At 40.2% G+C, this 26,555-nt stretch overlaps 1 protein-coding gene across 1 annotated transcript in view; it reads left to right on the top strand.

Moving 5' to 3' along the window:
- The first annotated feature begins 2,091 nt into the window (after window positions 1–2,091).
- The window catches only part of HIBADH (3-hydroxyisobutyrate dehydrogenase), an 82,270-nt gene continuing 57,806 nt past the window's right edge, over window positions 2,092–26,555 (top strand). The window contains exons 1-4 of the mRNA XM_072328662.1: window positions 2,092–2,250; window positions 9,845–10,005; window positions 14,380–14,489; window positions 18,370–18,491. Of these exons, the coding sequence (XP_072184763.1) occupies window positions 2,169–2,250; window positions 9,845–10,005; window positions 14,380–14,489; window positions 18,370–18,491 (475 nt within the window). The 5' untranslated portion in view covers window positions 2,092–2,168. The remainder of the gene's footprint in view (window positions 2,251–9,844; window positions 10,006–14,379; window positions 14,490–18,369; window positions 18,492–26,555) is intronic.

The following is a 26,555-nucleotide window of genomic DNA, read 5'->3' as shown; positions in this document are numbered from 1 at the left end:
TTTTTGCTCTTTTTAAGTTTTGCGCTGTCTCAGTGCACAGCTGAAGAGCAGTGAGAAGAAGCAACTGAGCGAAGGCATGAGATCAGCCTGTGGAGTGGTGACACATGCCAGATTAAAGCAATTGTATAACCACAGCCTTGTTTCCTGCCCACAAGATGCCTTTATGCTGAGCTGCATTAATTTAACTGTGTATCATCCACTGTTTTATAGGGGCAAATATACAGATATACACTGTGATACTGACAGAAGAGCCAAGTGTGTATATATGTAGGGAGAGAGAGCCTATTCTTCTGTACTAGCACATAACTGAGTGAATACCTGACTTTGTGAGACCTGAGGTCTCCTGATAACTACATTCCTCAGAGAATCCATAAATGATACTACAGAACAGCTACAAAAAAGAAAAACACACAACACCCTCCAACACCGTACAAATACCCTAATGACTAAAGAGTACCCAGCACTCCTCTACAGTGGCACCACAACAAACTAAGGCAAGCTTTGCCCTCAAGAAAAGAGTAACTGTTCTGTTCATGAGACAGAGATGTGTCAGTTGCATAGCTCTGACAGATGCTGTGCTCTGAAAGGCAGCATTCACCTGTCTATCCTGCTAACCCTTATAGCCCAGCCCTGCTCCCTTGCACCCAGTCTGGGGCTCTCCCCACACCATCTGTAGGTCTCCAGGCCCCTTTGGATGCCACACTGCAGACACACAGCACAGTTCTCACTAGCTGTTTGCTAACTGATGGTGATAATCCCTCTGTGAGACCTTCTGGAACTGCTCTTGGGATCGCAACACAATGAAGCTGGTCATGAAACTGAATGGAGGAGAAGGATCTGGGAGTGTTAGTTGACAGCCAGCTGAACATGAGCCAGCTGTGTGCCCAGATGGCCAAGGAGGCCAATGGCATCCTGGCTTGTATGACAATTAGTATAATCAGCAGGAGCAGGGAGGTGATCATCCCTCTGTATTCAACACTGATGAGGCCACAGCTTGAGTACTGTGTTCAGTTTTGGGACCCACACTACAAGAAAGATATTGAGGCTCTGGAGCATGTCCAGAGAAGGGGAACAAAGTTGTGAGGAGTCTGGAGCACAAGTCCTGTGGGGAACAGCTGAGGGAACTGGGGTTGCTTGTCTGAAGGAGGCTCAGGGTAGACCTTACCACCCTCTACAACTGCCTGAAAGGAGGTTGCAGTGAGATGGGGGTCAGCCTCTTTTCCCAGGTAATGGCAAAAGAATGAGATGTAGTGGCTTTAAGTCGCACAAGGGGAGATCCAGGTTGGGTACTAGGAAAAAAAAATTCAGAGCGGTCAAGCATTGGAACAGGCTGCCCAGGGATGTAGTTAAGCAACCATCCATGAAGGTGTTCAATTAACATGTAGATGTGGCACCAAGGGACATGGTTCAGTGGGCATGGTGATGATGGGTTGATGGTCCAACTAGATGCCTAGAAAAGACTAATGGTCTTTTCCAAGTTTAATGATTCTGTGATGAATGTCAACACCCATTTTCCACTCAGATGAAGAAAAGGCCTTTCTCCTCACAACAAGGACTCCATCAACACCACACCGTTTCCATATTACAGGGACAAGCAATGCCGCACACGAAACAGTGCATCGCCCCTGCCTCAAACAGCACCCTACCCACCAGAAAACCGAGGCCCCGCCTAGGGAGGCTCTCACAGGCCGCCCTACAGCCGCGGGCCTGGCGAGGCCCCACTGGCTTGGCTGCCCACCCCGCCCCAGGGAAAGGCAAGCGCCTATGTGGCTCACTGCCACAGCGCGGCCCGCTCCCTCCCTTCAGGGAGCGGCCTTAGCATAGAAGGCAGCGGCGAGAAGCGCTGGAACGCCTCCGCGGGCAGCGGGGTTAAGTTACCACCGCCAGCTGCGCTGCCCCAATACGGCGCCCCAGCGCCTGCCCGGCCCCCGCCGCGCTCCGCCCCGCTCCTGGCACCGGCCGCGGAGAGCTAGCAGCGCAGAACGGGCACGGGGCGGCCGTCATCGAGCGGCGGGCGGAGCCGGGCGGTCACGGGGAGGAGTCTGCGCCGCCATCGGCTGCACTCCCCGAGGGCCGGCCGCGGTTGGCTGCTGCAGCTGCCGCTCACGGCGGGGAGGCGGAGGGGAGGGTGGCGGTTGGCCGGAGGTCACTCGGCGCCGAGGCGCAGCATGGCCGCGGCTGTCGTGCGCGGGGGACCGGCGGGCTGGTGGCGCTGGCACCGGCGGGTGCGTGCCGCTAGCGCGGCGATGGGTAAGAACCTGTCCCCCCCTGCGGCTCCGCGCTGACACGGGCGGCGGGCAGGCCGGGCCTGGATCGGGGCTCGGCCGGGCAGCGTCGCCGGTCCCCGCGCTGTCACGGGCGGCACCGCGCCGCGCGGGCCCCGCGCCACCCCGCAGAGCGGCGGCCGAGGGGATGGAACCCACGGGAGCGCAGCGGGGCTGTCACGGCGCGATGCGGCGGCACGGAGACCGGCACGCTGCCCAGATCTGCGAAGGTCGCCTCAGGGGCTCGGAGTGGCCTCATCGCATCAGTGTTCTGCCTCGTTTACTTCGAATAGCGTGCGTGGAGAGTGAGAGAACACACACGTGTTCTTGGCGGAACCAAGTGACACATTAACGATACCAGTGATATGGATCTGTTCTGTTCGGCCGTCTTAATCATTGCACCTAGTTATTTCCCCTAACCTGAAGGCAGACCCAGCAAGCACTTTTTCCCGTGAGAACTCCACACGTGCTCAGTTCACGGGTGGTGAATGGGGGGATGCATTTCAGTGTCCTCTCAGTGCTAGGGGAAGAGGGAATGCTCCGGCAGTGCAGCCACCCGAACCTTTTCCTTCTCTGAGCCTTAAAAAGCGTGCTTCAGCCTCACAGTTTGACCTGCTGAAGCAGATAACTGAAAGCAGCGTTTTCAGTCTCATTTTGGAAGTGATGTAACCAGCCAACATCAGTAGCAGCTCATGTATGTCATGTTAAACTCCCAACAGACTAGTAGGTGAAGACTTTTCAAGTAGTAAAGTGTGGTACGTGCTTCTAAAATCATGGCACTTAAAGAGATTTGGGAATTACTCTGATCATTACTTTAAAGTAAGTTTTTAAATTCTGATTTGGCCTTAAACCTCGTTTAAACAGATCAGTGAAAAGCGTTTGACACTTAAATTTGGAATCAGCTCTCAGTGTTCTCTTGCTCAGTTTTATCTCTGTTACTAATGGGTGACTTTTCTTCACGGTTGCAGCTCTGATTTTATGCCAGGTAATAGCTCAAGTGCAGCAGGTGTATTGGTCATGTGCTTGTAAAGTTAAATACAGGACACCTCCTTGTGCATTCAGTACCTTTAGTGGCACTGCTGTTTTTGTAGCAGCAGCTTCCAATGCATTTTGGACTTTCTGTGTATGGTAGTCATCAGGAATATCTGTAAGAGCTTTGACATCCCATCCTGATCGATATCCTGGTTGCCATGTTTCATGGTGAGAATACAGTGCGCATGAAGATGGTTGGTGGTGAGCACAGCTGCAGAAAGCAACCAAAACTATGACACTGACTCTTTAAGTTGAAAGATACTGTGCCATTGACTGAAAGACCTTATCAAGAAGCTAACTATAAGGAGAAATTGTGTCTCTCTCTGCAATCTCCCACAGAACAAAGTTTCACCCTCAGTGTTTAAGCTATTGACTTAGTAGTGACTGCACTGAAAGTCCTTTTGACTCTGAAAACTGTTCATGGGATGAAGAGCATTAAGCTTTCTTATCTGCTAAGCTCTGTTGCATTGTTACATGTCTGGTTATCTTAATCTCTAATGTCTATTAGGTTTGCAACCCTTTTCTTTGGCTTTCAGTAGACTAAAAGTTGTATTTTGATTAGGGATTTCAATGAGTGTTGTTCTGAGTGAACACTGTGGTAGAGAAGAAGCTCTGTGCACTCTGATGAATCTGTCCAACACAACATAGTATGACACAACACAGTGGTCTGTTGCCATTCATTTACTGAATGTTCCTTAGTTTGTTAGTTGCTCTTGGACAACAAACCACGGTGGGTTGGTTCTTATGTATATACTAGAGAATTAAATCTTCTGGGAGGAAAAAGATGAAGGCTGATTGTGGAAAAGCATCTTGGTTATGTATGTTTGTGTATTGGCATACTGGATAGTTGGCAGAGAAGGTATTGACTTGTGATGTGCAACTGATACTGTTGCTGACAAAGGTGCTTCTTGGAGAGGATGTTTATGGTCATAAAGCATTTTTTTGGGCTAGGCGTAGATAAATCCTTCCTGGGGACTGTTGGTAGGGATGAAGGAAGAGGGATGTTGATGGCTGAAAGATTTACGGGTCAAAGAAATGTGTCATCTAAGGGAGCTGTTCGTCAAAGAAGATGATACCCTACTAGAGCATGCAGATGTCATTGCAAACAGCTTTGTATGAGTAAAACCCATTCAACTTAACAGTTTAAAAACACTTCTGTTGATGCACGAGCTGTGTGTGAACTGTTGGATGATTCCATGCTCTGGTGCAAGGAAGCATTAATTACTAAGGAAGGATTACAACTGAAAGACCTACTGCTCTAAAGCCCAGCGCATTACTTAATTAAGAGATCAAGTGTACACTTGATGTTCTTTTTAGATGAAAAGTACTTAGTGTATGTTTTTGTCTTTATTACATTAATAAACATTTAATAAGATATACCTACAGATAAGAAAAATGATGTAAGAATACTGACGCTTAGAAGATAGTGTGCCTGTTTTTCATCATCAGACCTTTACAGAGGTGAGGAGAACCAAGTGGGACGATTTCAGTGTAAAGCTGGCCAAATTTAGAGTCTTGTAATCTTCTTAAATTATGATTTTAGCAGAGTGCAGTTCTCAAAATCATTGCATGAACTTTAAAAGCCTGTGACCCTTGGGCAATTTAAATTCCATTGGCAAAGCTTCTAGGAGCAGAAAGACCTGATTCGACATGAGTACAGCTAACCTTCCTAACTTCTGTGTTTCTCCATCTATTTCCCTCCATGATCTACTTCAGTAGAGACTGCATGAGTTTCCATAGAGAACTCTGCACAAAACACAGAAGCTCTCTCTGATCCTTTCTTTTGGAGCAGGAAAGTGAAAAGAGTGGTGGTGTTGGGGTCTTTTTGTTGTAGCAAAACTCCATACTCTGAGTCAGTGGCAACAGCTTTCATTCAATGGCTCATACTGAGCTACTATCATGTTTCCCTGTCCATGTCAAAATACTTCACAGGCAGCTGTACTTTATCATACAGCCCCAAACAAAAAAAGCAGCCTTCTTTATCAGCTTTGACTCACTATGGTCATTTTCCCATGCTCCTGTTAGCTCTCTCCTACTGGATGGGAAAGAACCCAATGCTCAGTGATTCAGAGGGTTCAGGATTGTTAGAGAATTCATACCAGAGATGAATTTGTGGGCTCTTATCCTTTATGCCACTTACATTTATTATGTTTGGCATGGTTGCTAGGAATTCCAGCCCAGGAGCTAGGCACTTTTGGTGAACGTAGTTCAAGATGTGTTTTTTACAGCCAAAAAGTAAGTAAAAAAGTTGATATTACAGTTGAAGAGTCACTGATTTCTTGGGCTTATTCTTGGCCAGTTAGTCTGTGCCTTAGAGTACAGGCAGACTAGACTTTTTCCAGCTGTCCTGTCTGTGATCGTATCCAGCCACGAGTTGTTTTTATTCTGTGAATACAAGAAGATGGAGCCTGCACTGCATATGATACTGTCTGTGCAGTCTACTCTTTGCAATGAATTCAAGGCACTGCTGGAGTTGAAATCTTCTTAAAGCTCTAAGAATCATTGCCTCAGGAAATAGTCTAAAATGAAATGTGTGTGAAATGATCTTTTCAACTTGTAGCTGTCATTGTTCAGTTCAAAAAGAAAGTTACTTTAAATAGTATTTAGTAGCTGGAGAAGACTTGCTTTTAGGGTCATTGACAGGCCAGGTATTCTAAGGACAGGATTAAAGGCAGGTTACTGTCTGTGCACTTCTGACTTTCCTTTCTTAATAGAATCATGGAATCATAGAAATACCCAGGTTGGAAAAGACCTTGAAGATCATCAAGTCCAACCGCAGCCTAACCAGTACCCTATCTCTAAAAAAAACCTCTGCTAAATCATATCCCTGAGTACCACATCCAAACAGCTCTTAGACACATCCAGGGATGGCGATTCAACCACCTCCCTGGTGAGCCCATTCCAGTACCTAACCACCCTTTCTGTAAAGAAGTTCTTCCTAATGTCCAACCTAAACTTGCCCTGGCGCAACTTGAGGCCATTTCCCCTCGTCCTGTCACTTGTCACTAGTGAGAAGAGACCTGCCCCACTCTCACTGTAAGAACCTTTCAGGTATTGGAAGAGCGTGATAAGGTCTCCCCTCAGCCTCCTTTTCCCCAGACTAAACAGCTCCAGCTTCCTTAGCCTCTCCTCGTAGGGCTGATTCTCCAAGCCCTTCACGAGCCTCGTTGCCCTTCTCTGGACCTGCTCCAGTACCTCCATATATTTCTTGTGCTGAGGTGCCCAAAACTGGACACAGTACTCGAGGTGAGGCCTCACCAATGCCGAGTACAGGGGCAGGATGACTTCCTTAGTCCTGCTCACCACACCATTCTTGATACAAGCCAGGATGCTGTTGGCCCTCTTGGCCACCTGGGCACACTGCTGACTCATGTTCAGCCATGCATCAATCAGTACCCCCAGGTCCATTTCCTCCACACAGTCCTCCAGCCACTCCGTCCCAAGCCTATAGCGCTGCCTGGGGTTGTTGTGGCCGAAGTGCAGGACTCGGCATTTGGTCTTGTTGAACCTCATCCCATTGGCTTCATGTATAAGTTCACCTATGCTACTGGTCCTATTTCCAGTGAAGGAGAATTCATTTCATGCGGTTTCAGTGATTATTTCAAAAGTAGCTTCTGTTGCTCCTGCTACTGATGTTCTGTACTCTGTTAGTTGCTGGAAGTGAACTGAGCGTTTTTTCAGCTGTGCAGTTTCAATAGATTTTCTCATTAAAGCCAAATGGACTCAGTGCCACAAGGACAATTGCTGCAAATGCTTACACAATGAGATGGCATTAGCTAAGCATATGTGTATGTGGATTTGCAGAATATGAATTTTGAGGTTCTTGAATTATATGCTTCTTAAAAAACCAAATGTGTGCTGTGTATCCAGAACTCTACTGTAAACAGTGCCTAGATATTCAAGCTGGACATCACCTTCCATGTTGGTTACTGTGGAGTTTCATCGAATATGAAAATCCAAAGAATTGTGTGTGCTTAAACATCCTCTGTCCGGCAACTTCCCATTGGCTTAAATAGCCATTATGTTATATTATGTGCCAGGATTTTACAAGTAGTTGATTAAAATGTAACTGAAATCAACACTGTTGTGTATGTTTCTAAGGGACTTTTATTCATCTTTTGAAACAGTTTCCTTCTATTTGAGTACCTGAGGGTCTAGAGGTTTCTTAAAAGCTGTCAAATATTAAAGTAGCCAATTTAATGTTGGACTGTGAGAAGTTAATGAAGTTAGAAGCTGAATCACGAATTGGATTATTACTCCTAAGACGTCCCATTTCCTGTAGATTCGAACATTAATTAGCATAGAAAAGGAAATGGAACCTGATTCATTAACTTTTAGGAAAAGAGATAACCACTGAGATAGCCAAAAGGGGAAACAGTAGCACACAGTGAGACAAAACTATGGGGATTGACTGGGATGTTGCCACATATTACAGCCTGTCTGTATTTAGCCTTTTGGGGATTGTGAAATAAAGGGCCTTAAGAAAGGCATTATAGTAGAATGAGTTAGCTTCATGGACATTTACATTGAGAGGAGGGTCTTTGAGAAGTAATAGAGGTAATTGTTGGCAATAGGTTTGTTGTTATGGTCCGATGGCCAGAGGCTTTTTGCATCTTAATCATAGAAGGTGATGATAGGCAATCATGGGAAGTCATTAAAACAAAGCAGCCTTCTGTAGTGACATGGTGGAGACAAGCAAGGCAGGTGAAGAGAGGAAATGACACAAAACAGCGTGAGCAAAGTGTCCTTCTCAGTTCCCAGTATTTCATCGAAGGATGAGACAAAATTGCATACAGTGAAGCAGGTGGCCAAATTTTTATATAACTGAGAAAGAAAAGCTGTATCTCACATTAAAGTTTTGCTAGAATTAAGGTAAATAGCATCCACTATACACTGGTATTAAGGGGTAAAGATGCTGAAAACCAGGACTTGAACCTCTTCAGGAAGCTGGAGGCTGCTGACTAGCAAACAGAGTAGTTTTAGGTCAATGGAAGTGATATACTTGGGAAGTCTGACTCATAGAAACTATGAGAAGGGACTTCGAGATGATCTTTATGACTGATGATGGTGTTTTAAGCTCTTTCTTCATTTGTTTCCTAGATTTGGCATGTAGAGCTTCGTAAAAAAGCAGTGTGACTTATCTCAATTTGCACTAAGTGTTTGCCCAGTTCAGTTTTATTTTAAACTGTGCTACTCCTGTAGCTATGTAATTACTGCAGGCGTCTGTTGAAGCTGTTTCAGACCAAAGTTCTCTCGACGAACTTGATCTATTAAATGTGGCACTTCCAAAATAGCTCTGGAGATGAAAGAGCATGACCATTGCTGGCTAAGAAGGAGCTTAAAGTCAGAAAGACTTTAAAATGATTAATCAAGTGTTATTGGCCTAGAGAGGATTCATCACTAAGCACTGAGACCTCTTAGAGTCTAGATCCAGCTTAAGCACTTCTGTATGTGTGCTTCTGAGTTACAGTAGTTCCATGGCTAGCCTTGTTTCTGGTTGCTTAGTTGCCACATGTTGTAGTGTTTGTTCTGCGTAACTTTTTCCTTTCTTGTGAAGGAGAAATTATCCTGTGTAACTGACAAAGAAATCTAGGAACCACCAAATTTGCTGGCATTGGGTCAGGAGTGTTAAAAAGTGGTGAAACATTGCTTGCAGTATGGGAATGCTTGCAGTATGGGAATGCTTGCAACACTGCTTTCTATCCAGCATGCTGGAGGCCTGCAAAACTAGTGACTAATCCAGCATTTGATACTCACTGACTGTAAAAAGTAACTGGCTGAAAGTGCAGTGTTTTCCGTTGGTTACGGGATATGCTTTACAGTTCTACCTTGGTAGCAGAGCAGATAGAATTCAGCACACATCCCAGTAAAAATTTAATCATTTTGTATTTATACAGTATTTTGTTCTATTTCTCAATATTTGCTTTTAAACTGTAGTGCAAGCGATTCCATGGCTCAAAGAATTGGCAGTGGTTTATTATGGGGAATTTCACCTTTAGATTTGGGCTTTATGTCTGACTGCAGGATCAGAATAGTCCGGTTATTGCCTGTATGTTAGAAGCTGCAGGAAATAAAGTGGCAGCCTCAGTCCACCTCTAGAGAACAAGTGCAATATCCCGGGGCTGTAGCCAAGATTGTGGAGAAGTCTATAAAAAATATATGAAAAATGATTTTGCTTATCCAGTTTAGGATTTAGACACATAATGGAACAGAGAGAAGCCTGCATGCTTTTAAGTCCTCAGACTGAAACTCTGATTTTAGCTTTCAGGGATGTTGCTGAAGTTTGATTATTCCTACACTCTTTGAAACATCTGCATTTTCCTCAGTAATTTTATCCGACAAGTAGAAAAATCATTCTGGGATGGCATTTGTGGCTCAGTGTAAGCTTTACAGTTTAAATTATGTGGAATAGGATTCACGCTTTCCGCACTTTTGAAGCTTAAATATTTAAGTTGTTTAAATCATTGCACACTAATTACGTGCTTTTTGTTGTGTTATTATCACACTTTAAGATATGGAAATATTAATGTTTATTGTTTTGAAATCAGTATGTTCTAGGGCAATGGCTTCCAAAACCCCCGTTGGATTCATTGGTCTCGGGAACATGGGAAATCCGATGGCAAAAAACCTGATAAAACATGGGTATCCAGTTATTGCATATGATGTTTTCCCAGAAGCATGCAAGGAATTTCAAGACCTGGGTGCTCAGGTATAGTAGTACACTTTCTCTGTTCTGACAGTAACTGTATGTATTCAGTGGTGATTACATGTAATGGTTTTTAAATAATCTGTTTGGCTTGGTTTTTTTTGCTTTGTTTTGGTGAAGATCCTATTCAGAACTAAACAGCTTATTGAATGCAATCAGAATCTGTGAGATTTTACATCAAGCGAAGGCGTAATTTCACCCTAAGCTATTTTCATGCTGTCAGCTAGAATTGCTACCTGTTTTATTTGTGTGTGTCATTGTGTTTGTTGTTTCTTTTATGAGAGTAAGTTGATGGCCTGTTCTTTCACCTCCTTTCTGTTGCTTCCTCCTCCCCCAGGTCTAGATGGCCAGTGAGCTGCTTTTCATCTGGTTCCTACCTTGACCTTTTCAGGTTAGATGACCCTAGTTAAAAATTCCTGCTGGCATAGCTGTAAGGGTTATAGGGACATACGAGCTTTCCTGCTGCTTCAAGGTGCAGTCCTCGTGAGTTGGGGAAAAATCTAATTATTTAAGTGCTTATTTTCTTGGAGGTGAGGAAGGTTATAGTGAGAGAAGAGGAAGGAATGAAAAGGGAAAAGGGGGGAAGGAAATTGATCACATTAAGGAGGCTTACCTTCCTGCCATATACCCTGTGAAGTCTTGGCCCTGTTCCAGCCTGTGCTATTGCTTTTGTTAGTCTGTTAATACACCCAGAAACCCATTTCATTTCTCACATGTTTGGGGCTGTCTTTTCTGAATATCTGAAACATAGATGTGTGGCTTTGACGTACTTCAAAGCTATAGCAGTTCAGGTAGTTGTGGATGAAGGATAGGTACGTAGAACATGGAAATAAAGAATGTGCTTGAATAAGGAGAAACCAATACAAAAATCATGCATGGAAGAAACTTTGCATCAGTGGCAAGGAAATTTTAGGTAAACCTAGTTAGAAGAACTGTATGCCATGAAAGTCTAAACTTTTGGAGCTAATTGCAGCCATTTTAAATAATGAGATAACGTTAAGATTTCTGACATATGACAGTGAAGTGCACCTCTTGATAATTAATTATTGTTCATGTGAAATAATTACAAAATCTTGGCCTGAAGTAGGAAAGTTGGCTTTTTAGCTTCTTTTCCTATCTGCTGTTCTTGTTTCATTGAAGTAGCTGAGACCCTCAGTGATGAGCCACATCTTGAGTAAGAGACTGCACGAATGAAATGGTTTGAGCAATCACTTACGTTCTGAATTCACTTTCTGCAGTGAGATCTCTTTACTGTGCCTGCCCATTTGGGTAACTTATTGCCACAGTAACAGAATCTTTAGCATCCACTGCAAGACTTCATGTGGAATATTATAGGTGAACTATAATGCTCTAAGAGCCAAAGCTATGTTTTAAGATTGTAAATCACTAATAGAATACATGAGTAGGCTTAAACACAAATAAAACACGCTTAAAGAAAATATTTGAACATAACTTCCTCTTTTTGATCTACGGGTGTAAATCCTACCTCAGCACTTTTCTCAGGACTTAGAAACTTGTGGGTCCAAAGGGCCTTGTAGAAACTGATGTAGAAGGAACATTGGGCTCTAAGGACTGCTTTTTCTTTGGTCTGGCTGGTAGGGTAAAACTATCAGGAATGTTACAGAGGTGAAAAGATGCCCCCCAAGAGACAGTAAACATCCTCAAATGTCCATTGTTTAATGTCAGTGCTACTGCCAGGGTAGGTGGAAGACAGGGGTTGTTTGATTATAAAGGCTGTGACTCCAATTACATTATCCTCTGAAGTAAGAACTGGGAGGTAGTATATGTAAGGAGGCAGCCACCTGCCTGCTAATAGTGACTGGTAAGGGAAGAACTGACTGAGTGGGAGTTATTCACCCCTCTAACAGCTGGGGTGAAAATAGGGGGAAAAGTTTACAAATGGGGAATAATGAGTAGTAAGTACTGTGAGCAAGTGAGCTTCTTGCACTCTTGTTCTCTACTGTATTTTTGCTTTCCTCATATTTAACCTTTTCTTTCTCACAGTGCTCTGCATATATCATATTATACTTACATTGTCTCAGCTTATGTATCTTTCAGTCATATCTCAAATTTGGAAATACTGCTGGAGTCAGCTGATGAGTAGAGCAGTATAAACATGGAACGTTTTTGTGCTGTATTTAGTGAGAATGGCATTTCAGGCAAGAGGATCTGTTAATTGACTCACTGTAAATATAAAGAAAAAAAATAGGGAAGTATTTTAGAACAAATATAAGCAGATGTACATGGACATCAGTCAGTGACCAGTGTGAAGAAAAGTCTGTGCTATCCAATTGCATACTGCAAAAATTAGCTCGAACTGACCCATGTCAGAAGATACATGGAACTTGGGCTGCCAGTCTCCCTAATATGATCTATATCAATAGTCAGCAGTATTTGGTATTTTTTTTCAATGTTACATACATATTCATAATAACTTCAAATGCTTGATGTTTTTTTAATAACATCCAAATCATTCAAGTTAACATAATTCTGAGACGCAAAGTTCCAAGTAAAAAGAAAAGCGTGCTGCTTGTTGAAAGAGCTAGCTAGGTTTCCCCTGAGATTATTAATTATATTGGTACCAAAAAGTCAAGAATAACAATTCCCACTTGAATTCCCGTGTTTTTTGCTGTACACTTCATGGTGGCAGAATGATTTTCCTTTGTGTGACTGCAGAAGCGCTGTCACACTTAGTGTGCATTCCTAGTCTCATTTTTTCCTTTGTCATACATTTTTGTAACTTGAAATTGTAAATTGTCGCATTTTGAAAGACATGAATGGAAAAATGAATTTCTGTATACACGACTACTGCACTGTGTCTTCTATCTGTGTTGCTTGAGCTTTCTTTATATCAACAATAAAACAGCTTCATCTTATCTGTAAGGCTGAGTAGAAATGTGAGGCTGTTACCGTTTTTAAGATGTGTGTGCAATACTGCATTTTTCAACATGCTGAAAGATGAAAACAGACCACAGGATCTTCAGTCGATAACTTGCAAACCTTTGAGAATACTGGAGGTAATATTTTCAAGTAAGAAGATGTATATAAATCCAGGCTCTAATTACACATTTCCTCTCTACTCCTCTAATAATACACATTGGGACTGAACTGAACCAGAGACACTCTGAACTAAAGGCAAAGGTGTCATACACAAGTCATAAAATTAACTAATCAGGTATAGAATCTTTTCTGCTTATAATTGCCTCATTTATTCTTCCTAATGTTTGTTCTTTGGGCTAGGATATGTTTCCTTTTTCTGTCTGTGCATGGTACAGATGTTGTTAACTTACATGTTCAAAACAAAATGTACAAGTTTTTAAGTCCTTTTTTATTTTAGAACGTTTTTACAGTGAATATACGTTCTTGCTTTCTTTTACTTATTTCACAGTAGTGGCAGTCAGGAAGTTTATCTTGTTGTATTCCAGAAGTCCTTTAAGTTTTTAGTTGTCATTTTTTCCAAATATGTACAAAAATGCTTTCTTTGGTGCTAAGACCTTAAAAAATAACATTGTATACTAAAAGATAATATATTCACATAAATGCCTTAATATCAAAACTAACACAAAAAGTTAGCAAATACCTGTAGGTATAAACTGATAGGGAATGATGAAATGAGATCAACTCTTTGCTCATTTGTATGCCTTAGAGAAAGGAATCAATCTTAAGAAAGCTTTTAAACTGCAATTTCTTAAACCCTAATGCCATGTGGAATGGAAATTCTGGTTTATTCATATTGCATTATAAATGCATATAAAATTGTACTTGAAATATTTCTTTAAAATTCAAATATATATATACAGTATATTTTTCAATTTGTTTAGACGTTTTGGTGAATGATGCTTGAACTGATAATTTTTTTATTTACAAATGTCAATATAATATTTTGAGAAACATCATTGAGTTTATCTGATGTTATTTATGGTGAGGTTGGAGATACAGTAAGTCTTTTTCTTTTTTCCTCAGTCTCCCTCTCTCAGTACAGCATTAGAAGAGAGGAATCCAACCAAAAGGTTGGAATCTGAACAAAAAAATAAGACTTTTGTGATCCTTAATGTTGTTTCTACTTAGAAACGTAGAACAGTATTTTCTTTAGAGGCGTGTTTTAGCATGAATTGAAGATTCATGAATGGATTACGAACATTTCCACTGATGGATGTTCTGGAGAAGCAGAACATCCTTTTTTAATTTATTTTTATATTTTAATTTTCTATCTTACTCATTCAAATTAATTGACCTTTTCATCATAAGGCCAGATCTTGCCTTCTAGGTTTTTTTTTTACCTGGCTTAGTTGTCACTAATGAATTGCAAATGTTTGGCAGCTCTTCCTCAAGAAGGGAAAGCTTACTTAAATTTTCTTATTTTTTTTTCTTTTAAAGGTAACGGATTCCCCAGCAGATGTAGCTGAGAGAGCAGACAGAATTATTACCATGCTGCCTTCAAGTCCCAATGCAATAGAAGTTTACACAGGAGCAAATGGAATTCTAAAGTAAGAATTTACTGCAGTCTGAAGAATTCCCTCTTGTACTCAAATCACTGTTACAGTGTTTGTCACATGATAGCTTGTACTGGAAATGCTGTCACGGCTTGAAGCTGTGATTGAGCACCTGGTGGGAAGGCAGGGCCAACCCAGGGGAGCTCAGGTACAAACAGCATACCTGAGTGACCAGAAGGGATGGAGCCAGGATTCATCCCTTTCCAGACCTCATTTAAGGTTTGGTAGGGATGGCAAGGGTATCTTACTAAAGATACCTCACGGGCATTTTGAAGGTAAACAGCTTCTTTCCTTTATTTCTCTTCCCATTGCTGATGCTTTTGAGTAGATCTTTATTTGCTGTGACCTGGGACCTTGTTGCTCTGCTGTCTTGTTGCTCTTTCCACTGTGTTAAATAACTATTGCTGCGACTCTTAATGTGCTTTCAACATACTTATCTTGATGCTCTCTATTTTTTTTTTAATATTGATATTTCTAATTACATGAGGACTCTTAAACTGTGATTGTTTTGATTGACTCGTGGCTAAAATCAAATTTTATTTCAGGTAGAATAGCAGTTTATGTGAATGTAAGACAACTGACTTAGCAGACTTCTCAGACATACATCTCTTACAGATAAGGTTATGCCCTGCAGACAAGTACAACTAGAATAATTGCTGACAACAATTATTTTTACTTTTTTCCTAGACATCAGACCTCATAAATGAAATGCTCTGAAAGATGCAGTTGTTTCTCATTGTGTTAAAAGTGAGTTAACATAGAATAGCTGACAAGACTCTGTTAATTTCAACTCATATTGTCTGTGGTCTTGCAGACTCCTTACTGTTGATAAAGGAATTCTTGGATTTTTATGTAAAAATGAACAGTAGGGATCACTGAGAATTCTTGAATCTGGTGTTGTATATCACACAGAAACAAACTGTCTTATTGCTTAAACTACAGTAACATCTGTATCTGCTCATATCTAAGAGTGAAGATCAATGTTACAATCAATTCCTTACTTTATTGGATATAATTGGCTTTTCTGAGTATAAAAGGTGACTTAATCAGCTTCTCATTTTGGCTTATTGAAAATGCTTTTATACGCAATACTGTTAAAAATAACTCTATGTGCTGAATAGCTTGAGGCCTTGAGCTTAAGTTCAGTGGTTTTAATGGAACTTGCACAGAAGCAGTGGGCTTTAAGATTCAGTCTGATCTATCTTTTGCCATAAGGTTCCTGAATGTCTGAAAAAGGAGTCGCTCTCCCTGTTCCCAAAACTATGAAATAAATCTGTTTAAGAGATGATTGGCTTCAGATTATCAGTTTTGTGTCTGACTGATTTGACCAGGGGAAAAAAAAAAGCGAAAATATGTCTGAAACCTCAGTTTTGTTTTGCTATTATTTTCTAAATTCAAGTAGGCTTCAGTCTTCAGATCTGCAAAGAAAACTGCTTCACTTTGCCTTGTGTTCACTAGCTTCACTACCTTTCCCTGTTTATTAATCAAGAAAATACCTGAAGAGTTTGTTTAATGTGTAGCAGTGGTTTTGTTAGCTTTTGTGGAAGGATTCCCACTGAGTCTAAAATCCATTATTTGCAGAGTTCTAATAATAGAAATAGTTTCAGGGCTTGCCAAATGAATAAATGAATAGTATTAAAGCCTCTTCTGGCCATGTGCAGATTGCTTCTAGCAAGATGACTAAGGCCACTCATTACCTAGATCTTGCAGGATTGTGATGCTATCCATCTTAATAATATAGAGGAAGAAACATACATACAGATGAGAAAAGTACAGTAGGTCTTCTAAAACTAATGGAATTAAAGTTGTTGCTTGTAGGCTGTATTAAGGTGTAGTGACTAGAAAATGAAATGGAGGACAGCGATTTTTCTTTCCTGCTTCCAACACAGGAAGCTAAAGGGTTGCTTTCTTCCCTTACTGTCTATGGTTTAATTCTGCACAAAGCAGGACTGAGCAGATCTAAGTCTCTGTAGCTTAGACCCTTCAGGGAAGAGGGGTAATTGGATCAGTCCCACAAATCTGGGCAAACAGCTGTGGGAGAACTGTATCCAGGATGGCAGTGCTTTGAAGACTGCTTGGCAGTACTTACTGCCTGCATTATACCAGTTAATACAGTTAATCTTCTGAGTACCTAATACTGGGGGAAACAGGATACAGAAAGCTGTCATGCAGTTTCTCAGTCTGCATATTCAAGAGAAGAAAGTGTTATTTGACAGCAGTGTTTAATTGTTGCTCTGAGTGGTTTCCTCACTGACAAGTGGTTTGACCCTGATCATATTATTATTTTCTTTTAACTTTTTTGAGCTTTTTCTGAAGAGAACGTTGATATTCTAGAACATTTAAGGGTTAACTTAGTCATCCTGCTGTTTCAAGGGAATTTGTTCCACAGAACACTGCGTATAGAATCATAGAGTCATAGGATCATTAAGGTTGGAAAAGACCTCTAAGATTATCAAGTGCACCTTATCACTATGCCCACTAATGATGTCCCCAAGTGCTGCATCTGCATAGTTTTGAATGCCTTTCACGATGGTGATTCTTCCACCTCCCTGGGCAGCCTGTTCCAATGAGCTGCTGCTCTTTCTAAGAGCAAATTTTTCTTGGTATCAACTTGAAACTTAAGGTCTGAAGTGTTAGTCATCTCTGCTGACGCAAGGGAGGTTCACTTCTTTTATGGCTTTAAACTAAAAGAGGGGAAACTTAGGTTAGATGTTAGGACAAAATTCTTTACTCAGAGAATGTTGAGGCATTGGCACGGGCTGCACAGAGAAGTTGTGGATGTCTCATCTTTGAAGGTGTTCAAGACCAGTCTGGATGGGGCCTTTGGCGGCTGGATCTGGTGGGTGGCAGCCCTGCCCATGGGTTGAAGCTCAGTGATCTTGAAGGTCCCTTCTAACCCAAGCCATTCTTTGATTATTACTTGTCCTGTCACTAGGTATTGGGGAGAAGAGGCCAAACCCCACCTTTCTCCTTTCAGGAAGTTGTAGAGAGCGGTAAGGTCTCCCCTGAGCCTCTTCTCCATGTGTAGAAAGGCTCTTTGTCTAATGTAACATGTAGCTTTAAATTACTCACCTTTTTATGACTTAAAAATTATGCTGTTAGATTTCATAGTGCTTGTGGGTCCAGTGGACATTAAATAATAGTGCAATTGAATGGAAGGAGGGCTAAGTGTATAGGAGATTGTTGTTGAAGGCATTTTAAAAGTTAATTGCCTTGTTTTAATCACCTGTGCAACTTTTTATGTTCCACCACTTGAGATACAATTTATCTGCACAAAATTACCAGTTGTCACCATGGAAATTTTTCTACAGGCTTTGCTTTTAAGTCTGTAATGGGCTTTTGATGTTCAAGTTATGATCTTTATGTAAAATAAATTGTGAAAATAATTAAAAGAATGCAATCAGACCATTCTGATAAGATGCTTAAAATGCTGTATATGGAAAGAAATCTATATTAAGGTGTATAAAAATTTTAAGCACTATCAGCATTTAGTTCCATTGCTTGGAATGTATCTTCAGTGATCTGTATATGATAAACTGTTAAAGCTTGTAAGATGGCAGGCTTTCCTAGTGAACTCCTTTTGTGTGTGGTTGTGTTTGTTTTGTTTTTTTTAATGTAGTATCTAGTAAAATAAAATAAAAAATAAAAATCACTTTAGTGTGCCTGTGTGTTTTCAGGTCTTACTGTGTTTTGAGCCATTCAGACTCAGTGCAGTAGATACACTCAGGAGTATGCACACTGAGCAGACCTTGCTCAGTAGATTTTAAACCCGTTTTTTATATGCTAGTAATTAAATGTGTATTTATCATACTGAGAAAAGTCATTGCCATGATAATTGCACCGGATATTTAATAATAATTAATCTTTATTTTAGGAAAGTGAAGAAAGGCTCATTATTAATAGATTCCAGTACTATAGACCCTTCAGTTTCGAAAGAATTAGCTAAAGCAGTTGAAAAAATGGGAGCTGTTTTCATGGATGCACCAGTTTCTGGAGGTAAGTCTTCATTAACAGTCTACCTCATTGGATGGCTTGTCTTGTTAGCTGCTACTCTGTGACCTTGTTGGCATAATTTTCTTTTTTGTTACATTACATTAAAGATACTGTATATTTTCTGAAACATGGACAGATATTTACCTCTGTGGAAAGAGTTTAGTGCTTTCTGTGACACAGGGCACAATTCTGTTTGTCATCTCTTGGCTGAAGGCAGTGCTGTAGCAGTTAAGAACCTCAGGATGATAAACCAGATCTTCTAGTGCAGAGTACTTTTTGTTCTTTGATGCGGTTGTACTACAAACTTCTTTGGAGCAGTTGAGAAAGCTTGGTGTTTAAGTTGCTTTACAAATGTTTTTACTCTCTAGAAATATGCTTTTGTGATTGACCTGGATTAACTGAGTTTTCACAAGATACACGGTCCTTTTAATTTAGCTTCTTTCACAGAGCTGTATTATGATGCAGGTGTTCACATCACTTCAGTCTCCATGTGTTTACGTCTGTTATGGCAAAGCTATTTGGTTACTGTTGGGCAGTTCTTCTATTTTGTATGTATTAAAGCTAAGAAAAAGGAGAAAAGAGGATTTCATTGCCAATAAATGAGAGTAGGAGCTTTCCTCTGATTCATAATGTTTGTGTGTGGTTGTGTGTGTGTTAGTTGTCTATTCTTGAAGCTGGAGATTGCTAACTACTGATTTCTGAGCACTGAATCCATTGTAAGAAATAATCTAGATTAGGGAAGTCTGTCATTTTGTGGATGAAGGAGAGCAGTAGCATAAAATTAAGGTTTTGATAACAGAACCTTAGCTAGTTGCTGTTGTTGAATTATTATCTGAAACTTCTAGAATTAGAAGATGAGGAAAATTCATTTTATATGAGAAAATCTTGTATTTTTTCTTTCCACAGTTCATCCTAAGAAATTAATGTAAATAGTTTCCTTTACTTTTACTGTCTTAATCAAGATGACTCAGACAGTTACATCTGAAAGAATAAAAACACAAAAGGTATGAGAGAATTTGGTTTCACATCATTTATCAAAGTCATGATGAATGAGCTAGAAAGTGTACAGCTGGTATTTCAAGTCATCGGGATGAGTGTAGATGAGGATCAAAACCTAACCTTTTTTTTTTTTTTAGTCTTCTAGTGAAAACTGAGGTAGGATTTGGCAACACATTAGATGCCAAAATAATCATCTTAATTCTAATGTGAATACAAAGCAGGAAGAGCCGAAGGATATTCAAGATCACAGTGGGGGAGACAGGGATTCTTGCTTACAGCCAAAATATTAGGCGTTGTTTTATAAATACCTGAGGTGTGGGAGCTATAGTGGCGAGGCTGGTCTCTTTTCAGTAGTGCGTGGGGACAGGACTAGGGGCAATGGGCTGAAACTTCAGCATAGGAAGTTCCGCACGAATGTGCGCAAGAACTTCTTTACAGTGAGGGTGACGGAGCACTGGAACAGGCTGCCCAGGGAGGTGGTGGAGTCTCCTTCTCTGGAGATATTCAAGACCCGCCTGGACGCCTACCTGTGCGACGTGGTGTAGGGAGCCTGCTTTGGCAGGGGGGTTGGACTCGATGATCTCTAGAGGTCCCTTCCAACCCCTATAATTCTGTGATTCTGTGATTCTGTGAAGTTAAATAAGTTCTCAGCAGAGGAATGAAAAGCAAGGAGAAATGTATGTATTTATATCCGATCCTTTTCTAAATATAGCATAGAGCTTTATTCTTATTCCTTGGGCAATTCTGACATCTTTTATGTGGTTCTCTTCAATCCCTTTCCCCCTCAATATGTTGTCTATCTGAGGGAATTTTTTTTTTTTTGGACACATCTCTAATTTGTTTTTACTGATAATTTTTTTGCTTTAAGGCTGATTGTGCTATATCTACAAAGAAAGAAAGGAAAGTTTGATTCCAGAGCAACTCTAGCTGTCTTTTGTGTCTTGTTTCTTTGGAAAGTGTTAGATCTGAGACTGGGTTTATATTACAGAATACCATTGTCTAGTCTGAATACACATGGCTGTTCAGGTGTTTAGTGGTTCATCTAAATACAAGTTGTTTGCTGTTTGATGCGAATGTCAGGTTAAGTGATATTCTGAAGGAAGGGGAAAGAGTTTTCTGTCAAATAGCACACTGTTCACATCATGTTTAAAGAGTGGCCAGTTGCTTGAAAACTGGAGATTAATCTTCAGTGTTATGCTTTGGGTTTTCATGTCTTTCAGAAACTAATGCATCTTGTTGTTCTGGGTATTTCTGTGCATCCTGACTGCATTGTTTGCCGTTGGACAAAGCACTAGATGGAGAAGTACGCTCAGCTCTCTAAAAATGGGCAGGTGTTTTGTTACTGTAAAATGCAGTAGCCTTGGCAGGAGCATCACTGAGGGAGCTTACAGTCCAGACCCATTAAGTGGAAGCTAGTGTACCTCGTTACTGTAGTGTTATTTTGTGTTGACTAACATTAGAAAATACTTCTCATCACAGTAGGTGCATGCAGATTATGCTGCTAATGCTTTTTAGAGATAGCACTTGCTTTGTCCTGGGATTAGGATCCCTTGGTCCCTGTGAGAAAACTATGTCACAGTCCAGTGCTGCCCTGCTCTGTGAACTGTTTGTGAATGTATGTGAATGAGAAGACATCTTCACAATCCAAGTTTAATATTTTTTAAACCTAGTGCAGCAAACATATTTTTCTTAAGATTAGATTCTGCACCTTTGTACGTGTAAAAGGCTTTTAGTGCACAAACTATTACAGTCATATCTAAAACTGATTTCCGTTGCCACTGAAAGGAGTATGGGCTGAGCAAGAGGTCTAAATTTAGCCTTGAAGATCTGGGTCAAGTTAGTCTTGTCACTGGAGGTTTAATTCTCACTGTGCAGTTCAGAGTGAGCTTTTCTAGTGTTTTTTGCAGGTATCACTGTAGCATCAGTCTCTGTTTGAATTCAGTACACAAAATACAGATTGTCTAAAGTACAGTGGATAAAAAGTTTGTGGATCGTTGTTTTTAATTTCCAAAGTGATATCTTCTTCACTTTAAGCACTATTAGTGTTCAGATACTGGCTATCAGTTCCTGTTTGCTTCAAAATATGTTGTGCTGCATGTTGCTGGAACTTCACAAAGATGTGAATTAGCATCTTGATTAGCTTTTATGCTTTTGCAGTTATAGGTACATAATTGAAAACTGTTTAGGTATGTTACTTTAGAAACTTAGGTAGCTCTTTCCCCTCACTGTCTGTGTTAGCCAGGGTAGGAGTCAATAAAAATGTCAGGCTGCTAATTGTTAATAAGAGCTGTCATAGAGAACTGGAGTCATGTTAAAGTAGCAGTAAACACATTCTTGCAGGAACAACGGGCTGGAGTTTTTAATCCAGCTGTCACTTCATATTATTTCATCATACAGTAGTGCTTCCATAAGCCCCAGCTAACTGTTAAGCAATGGAAAGAATATTACTAAAAACACTGACAAATTGAGACTTCTGCTGTCGGGATAAAATGTGAGACCTGGAAGTATGTGTTGCAGGCTTACTTATGTTCAGCTTGATCTATCCTTAGCATGGTGCAAAGTAAAACAATGCTTAGAAATGCTGTGGGTATCTTTTGTTTTGTTTTGTTTTGTTTTTTCATTCTAAGATTTTATTCTTTTAAGGAAAAATAAGGGTGAGCTTTTCAAAACTGGAGAAATGATTGGATATCAAAGTGTAATTTATGGCAAGATGGAAACAGGTCAATTAGAAAACTGTTGAATGTTTCTTTTGCTCTAACACTGAGGGATCATTGCGGGGCCATCTCCAATAGAGACTTACATGGGTTACAAGTATATCTATGTACATTCATGCTTGCAAAGATTATTTGAAAGATATTTTTCATTTTCTTAAAATGGTGATGAGTGGTTCAAACACTGCAGCTCTTGGCTTATAAAATGTTCTCTAACAATACATCAGTGATGGATTTGTCATAATAAAGCTGGTTTTATAGAGCTGTCTTTTGTTGGAGAACCTCAATAGAACTACTCTTTAAACTGGCTTTCCTAAGTTGGATACCCTTCACTTCTTGAGCTTTATGCATTTGTTGTTTAAATTATTATTATATATATATATTTTTAAGAGAAATTCAATATTATGAATTCATGGGAGTTGGTCAGTTGATTGAACAGGAGCAGTTTTAAACTAAAGGAGGTGAGTTTTATATTAGATGTCAGAAATTTTTAACTGAGAGGTTGGTGAGATACTAAAACAGGCTGCTTAGGTAAGTTGTGGATGCACCTTTGGAGGTGTTCGAGGCCGGGCTGGATGGGGCCCTGGGCAGCCTGATCTGGTAGGGGGCAATGCTGCCTACGGCAGTAGGTTGGAACTGGATGGTCTCTTGATTTCCCTTCCAGCCTAAATCATACTGTGATTCTATGATTCTAGCATCTCTAACTTGAGAGACTATGTACTTTTTTACTAGATGGAAGATACAAAAGAAGGAATTGTCTGTATTTAGTGGTGGGGATTATTTGTTAGCATTTGCCTTTGGGGCCTATTAATGCAGTGATTGGAAGATGTGTTGCAATCCTTTAAACACTGTCAAGAAGAAGCCTGCATCATTAGTTTTAAATCCTATATAAGTGCATTCATGATTGCCACAATGTTCTCTTTGCTCCCGAGTGTAGCACTTCTACCTCACTTCTTCCTCTGCTCCTCAGTTTCTCTGTATACATTTTTGCCAAGTGTTTCTGATCTTTATCATTTTTTTACAAAGCTTAGTGATTTTGGGACAGCAGTAGAAATTCAGTGTGCAGCCTTGTAATATTAAGGCATTATGGAAAATGTTACTGAGATTTTCTGAAACTTATTCATGCAGGAAGTAACTGATAACAGAAGGGGAAGTATCGGACTAACTGCCATTGAAGGAGGCCGAAACAACATCAAGAAAATGTTTTCGAAATCTGAGATGCTTAAAAAGCTTCTGATTCCTAATAATGCCTATAGAAGATTTGAAACTATTTAACGATTTTTACATTTGTTGCAATAAACCTTCTTTAATAGAAGCCTTTTTCCTTGGAGACAAAAGAGAAAGGAGTGAAGATCTTAAAGACACACACTGTCAAAATGACTCTGAGGAAGTATAAACCCAGAAATCACTGTACTGGCAGCAGCTTCCGTTGCAGAAGGATTAGTTCTTAGGTTTACTGATGTGCTAATTTTGAGTGTAGTTGTCTTCAGTGGGCGTTATACTTTTTTGCATTCTCCTTAAAATGGAAATAAAGATAATATATAACCATCCAAGAATAAACAGATTTATTGAGAGTGTCATCTGAAAATGTTCACTGAGGTGGAGAGAATCATTCCTACAATGACCTAAGGTGTGGGATGACTGATTTTTATTAAAGTACAGTGTATATTTTGGCATTAAAAGTGCATGTAGTCTGGCCAACTAGTGACCCATTTGTAGGGAAACATATCTGTCTCCATTTATTCGAAGGTGTAAAGATGAGTTATTCAGGCAGGCCCAATGGGATATAACCAGGAATAGTGGCTTGGAAATTATTAAGGAAAGAAAAATGCATGCTGTGTCTACCAGGAAAAGCTTCCTAACAACATTCTTCACACTCTGTGGAATAGCTTTCCAAAGGGGATGGTTAAAGCCAAACATCTGAACATGCCTTAAACTGTACTGGGCAGAGTTCTAGGAACTGTTCTGTAGGGAAAAACTGTTAACTGGCGGAGGGATGGCTACATGATCTAATAGGTCTTTTCCATCTCTAATGTCTGCAATTCAGTTGTGTACTCACACATGGTGTTCAAAAACACTTAAAAGAAAATAGTCCAGATGGAAATTGAAAATCCCTGTGGCACTCTTTGAAAAAGAGCAAGGGATAAGTGTGGAATTATGGCCAACATTCCTTTTCTCAATAAAACTGTTTCTAATATCCATGGCTGCATGTAAACTGTTACTGAATTCATAATAGCTGCTCTGTTTACTTATGGTTCATCCCATCAAACTTTTAGAGAGGGATACAGAGTAAGAAAGATTTCAGCCAGTTGTAAGTTCTTAACTTTTTAAAGTTAAGGAGGTACAGGTGGTGTTTGGAAATGTTTCTGGAATGCATTGATGACTGAAACTTTCTGCCAGATTTGCTTTGTTCTTAAGTGTCCATGAGCATCATCTTCTATTTTTGCTCATTACATAGTGTGTTGTTTAAAGAGTGCATTTTTCATCTAGCTAAGGAACTTAGCATGACTGTTGTGCTTGGGATGGTGGGGATGATCAGCACCCTGTCTCCCTCTGAATCCTACTTGTGTACTGCATTAAATGTGAATGGTACACATCAGGAATGAGCCCAACACCACAGCACACTGGAGCTAGATGGATAAACTGGAGCAGGTAGCACAGAGCAGAACTGGAAGTACACTATGCCTCCACTTCAGCCTTCACCTTGAGGACAATACTCACCAGCTGCAAGCACTGGGGGTGCCTTGGAGAAAATGTAGCATGTTCTGACCTTAAATTAAATGCTGTTGTACTTGCAACAATTCAGTGTTGCCTTCAGTGTACATTTTCAGTTTGCAGGTGCAACTTCCTCTTGTTCAAACAAAATAATCCCACACCAATCCAAAGAAACCTGACTTGGTTAGATGGATTTAGCCCCTGAAGAGTTAAAATTGCAAGCTTTAATTTGTCTTATAATGTGAAACACATCAGTAAGCATTACACTGAACACGTAAGAAGAAACATTAATATCCTAAGTACCTGAATCAGTGTCTCGGGAGATTTTCATGCAAACTGCTCTTTTGAAGAAGACTCCATTGTTAGCCCCATTAAACACATACTATTTTAAAGGAGTGGAATAAAACAGGTAGGAGAAACTTTGCTGTTGGATCAGAAAATGGTGCAGAGGCCTTTGAAACTAGTCTTTGAGAGTAAAGCGTTCATTGACCCTTTGAATGGCTGAATCCAAGATCAGAAGGAAGAAAGGAAGGTTGATCTTCAGTTTCCCCTCAACTGAATGATGTTAGTGTTATGAGTTAGTTCTGTTTTTAAAATCATGGTGATGAGTGGAGTGAGGTGGGGGTTTAGGTGGGAAAACCATTGTAAGTTGCTAGCTTGTAGAAAGTTGTCTTGTAGTGGAGTGCATCTTTGTTCTGACAAGTTTCTTAAGTTGCGCCAATAAAAAGAGGGGGAAAATGGTCTATCAGAAGTATTCCCTCTGTACTTTAAACAAATACCTGAATATTACTCAATTTTAATGTTATTTTAGTATTACCAGCTTTGAGACAATTCAGAAGCTTAAACTTTTGCTCTTGATTAATCCTCAAAGAGCACATAGTAAAAACAAGATTTCCTAATACTTTATGCTTTGGCCACGTTTGAAAAGTCTATGATTTGTATGATGAAACAAAAGCATAAGAAAAACTGTATGGTCTCTAACTGTTGATATGCAGTTAGAATTCATCTGTGAGCACACAAACTATGTAAATGTTCACCTTTCAGTGTCTTCAACAGTAGTTGATTCACTCCTTCTATCTCCTCAAATGCAGAGGACAAGTGAGTTCCTAAACTGGAAAGCTAGAGTTTCTAATTACAGTTCTCTTAATGCAAAGCACAACATGCAACCCAAAGTGGAAACAAAATGACTTTCTGCATTGTGTTTGACCTTTGACTTTAACTCTTAAAATGTAGGTACCTCCCTTATTCCTGTAGTTAATTTAGATGGAAGAAGAACTGTGAAAGAATATTGAATTTGTCTCCAGTGAAATTGGAAGTGTAAAACATTGTGTATCACTTTATTAAGACCTTTATGTATTTTAAATCACATAATGATTTGATGCTATCATTATATGGTATTTAACTCTTCATAAACTTCTGGGGCTTTTTTAATATGTAATTAAGATCATTGGCAATAATACTAATCTGACATGATTACTCATTTATGTTATTTGACTTGAGTTGCTGCAAACTATTAGATCCTAGTTGCTTTGCAAATCTGGAGGTTAACCATGTGCAGTCAGAAACAACACATTTTTTGCTGTCCTTTTCTTTTCAATCTGAGTATTTCCTCTCCTTTCTGAGAATGTTTGGTAGGAATGCA

The sequence above is a fragment of the Excalfactoria chinensis genome, chromosome 2 (genome assembly GCF_039878825.1).
Source record: "Excalfactoria chinensis isolate bCotChi1 chromosome 2, bCotChi1.hap2, whole genome shotgun sequence".
NCBI lineage: Eukaryota > Metazoa > Chordata > Aves > Galliformes > Phasianidae > Excalfactoria > Excalfactoria chinensis.
Note: the sequence above shows the minus strand (reverse complement) of the source record. Positions and strands in the feature narration are given on the sequence as shown.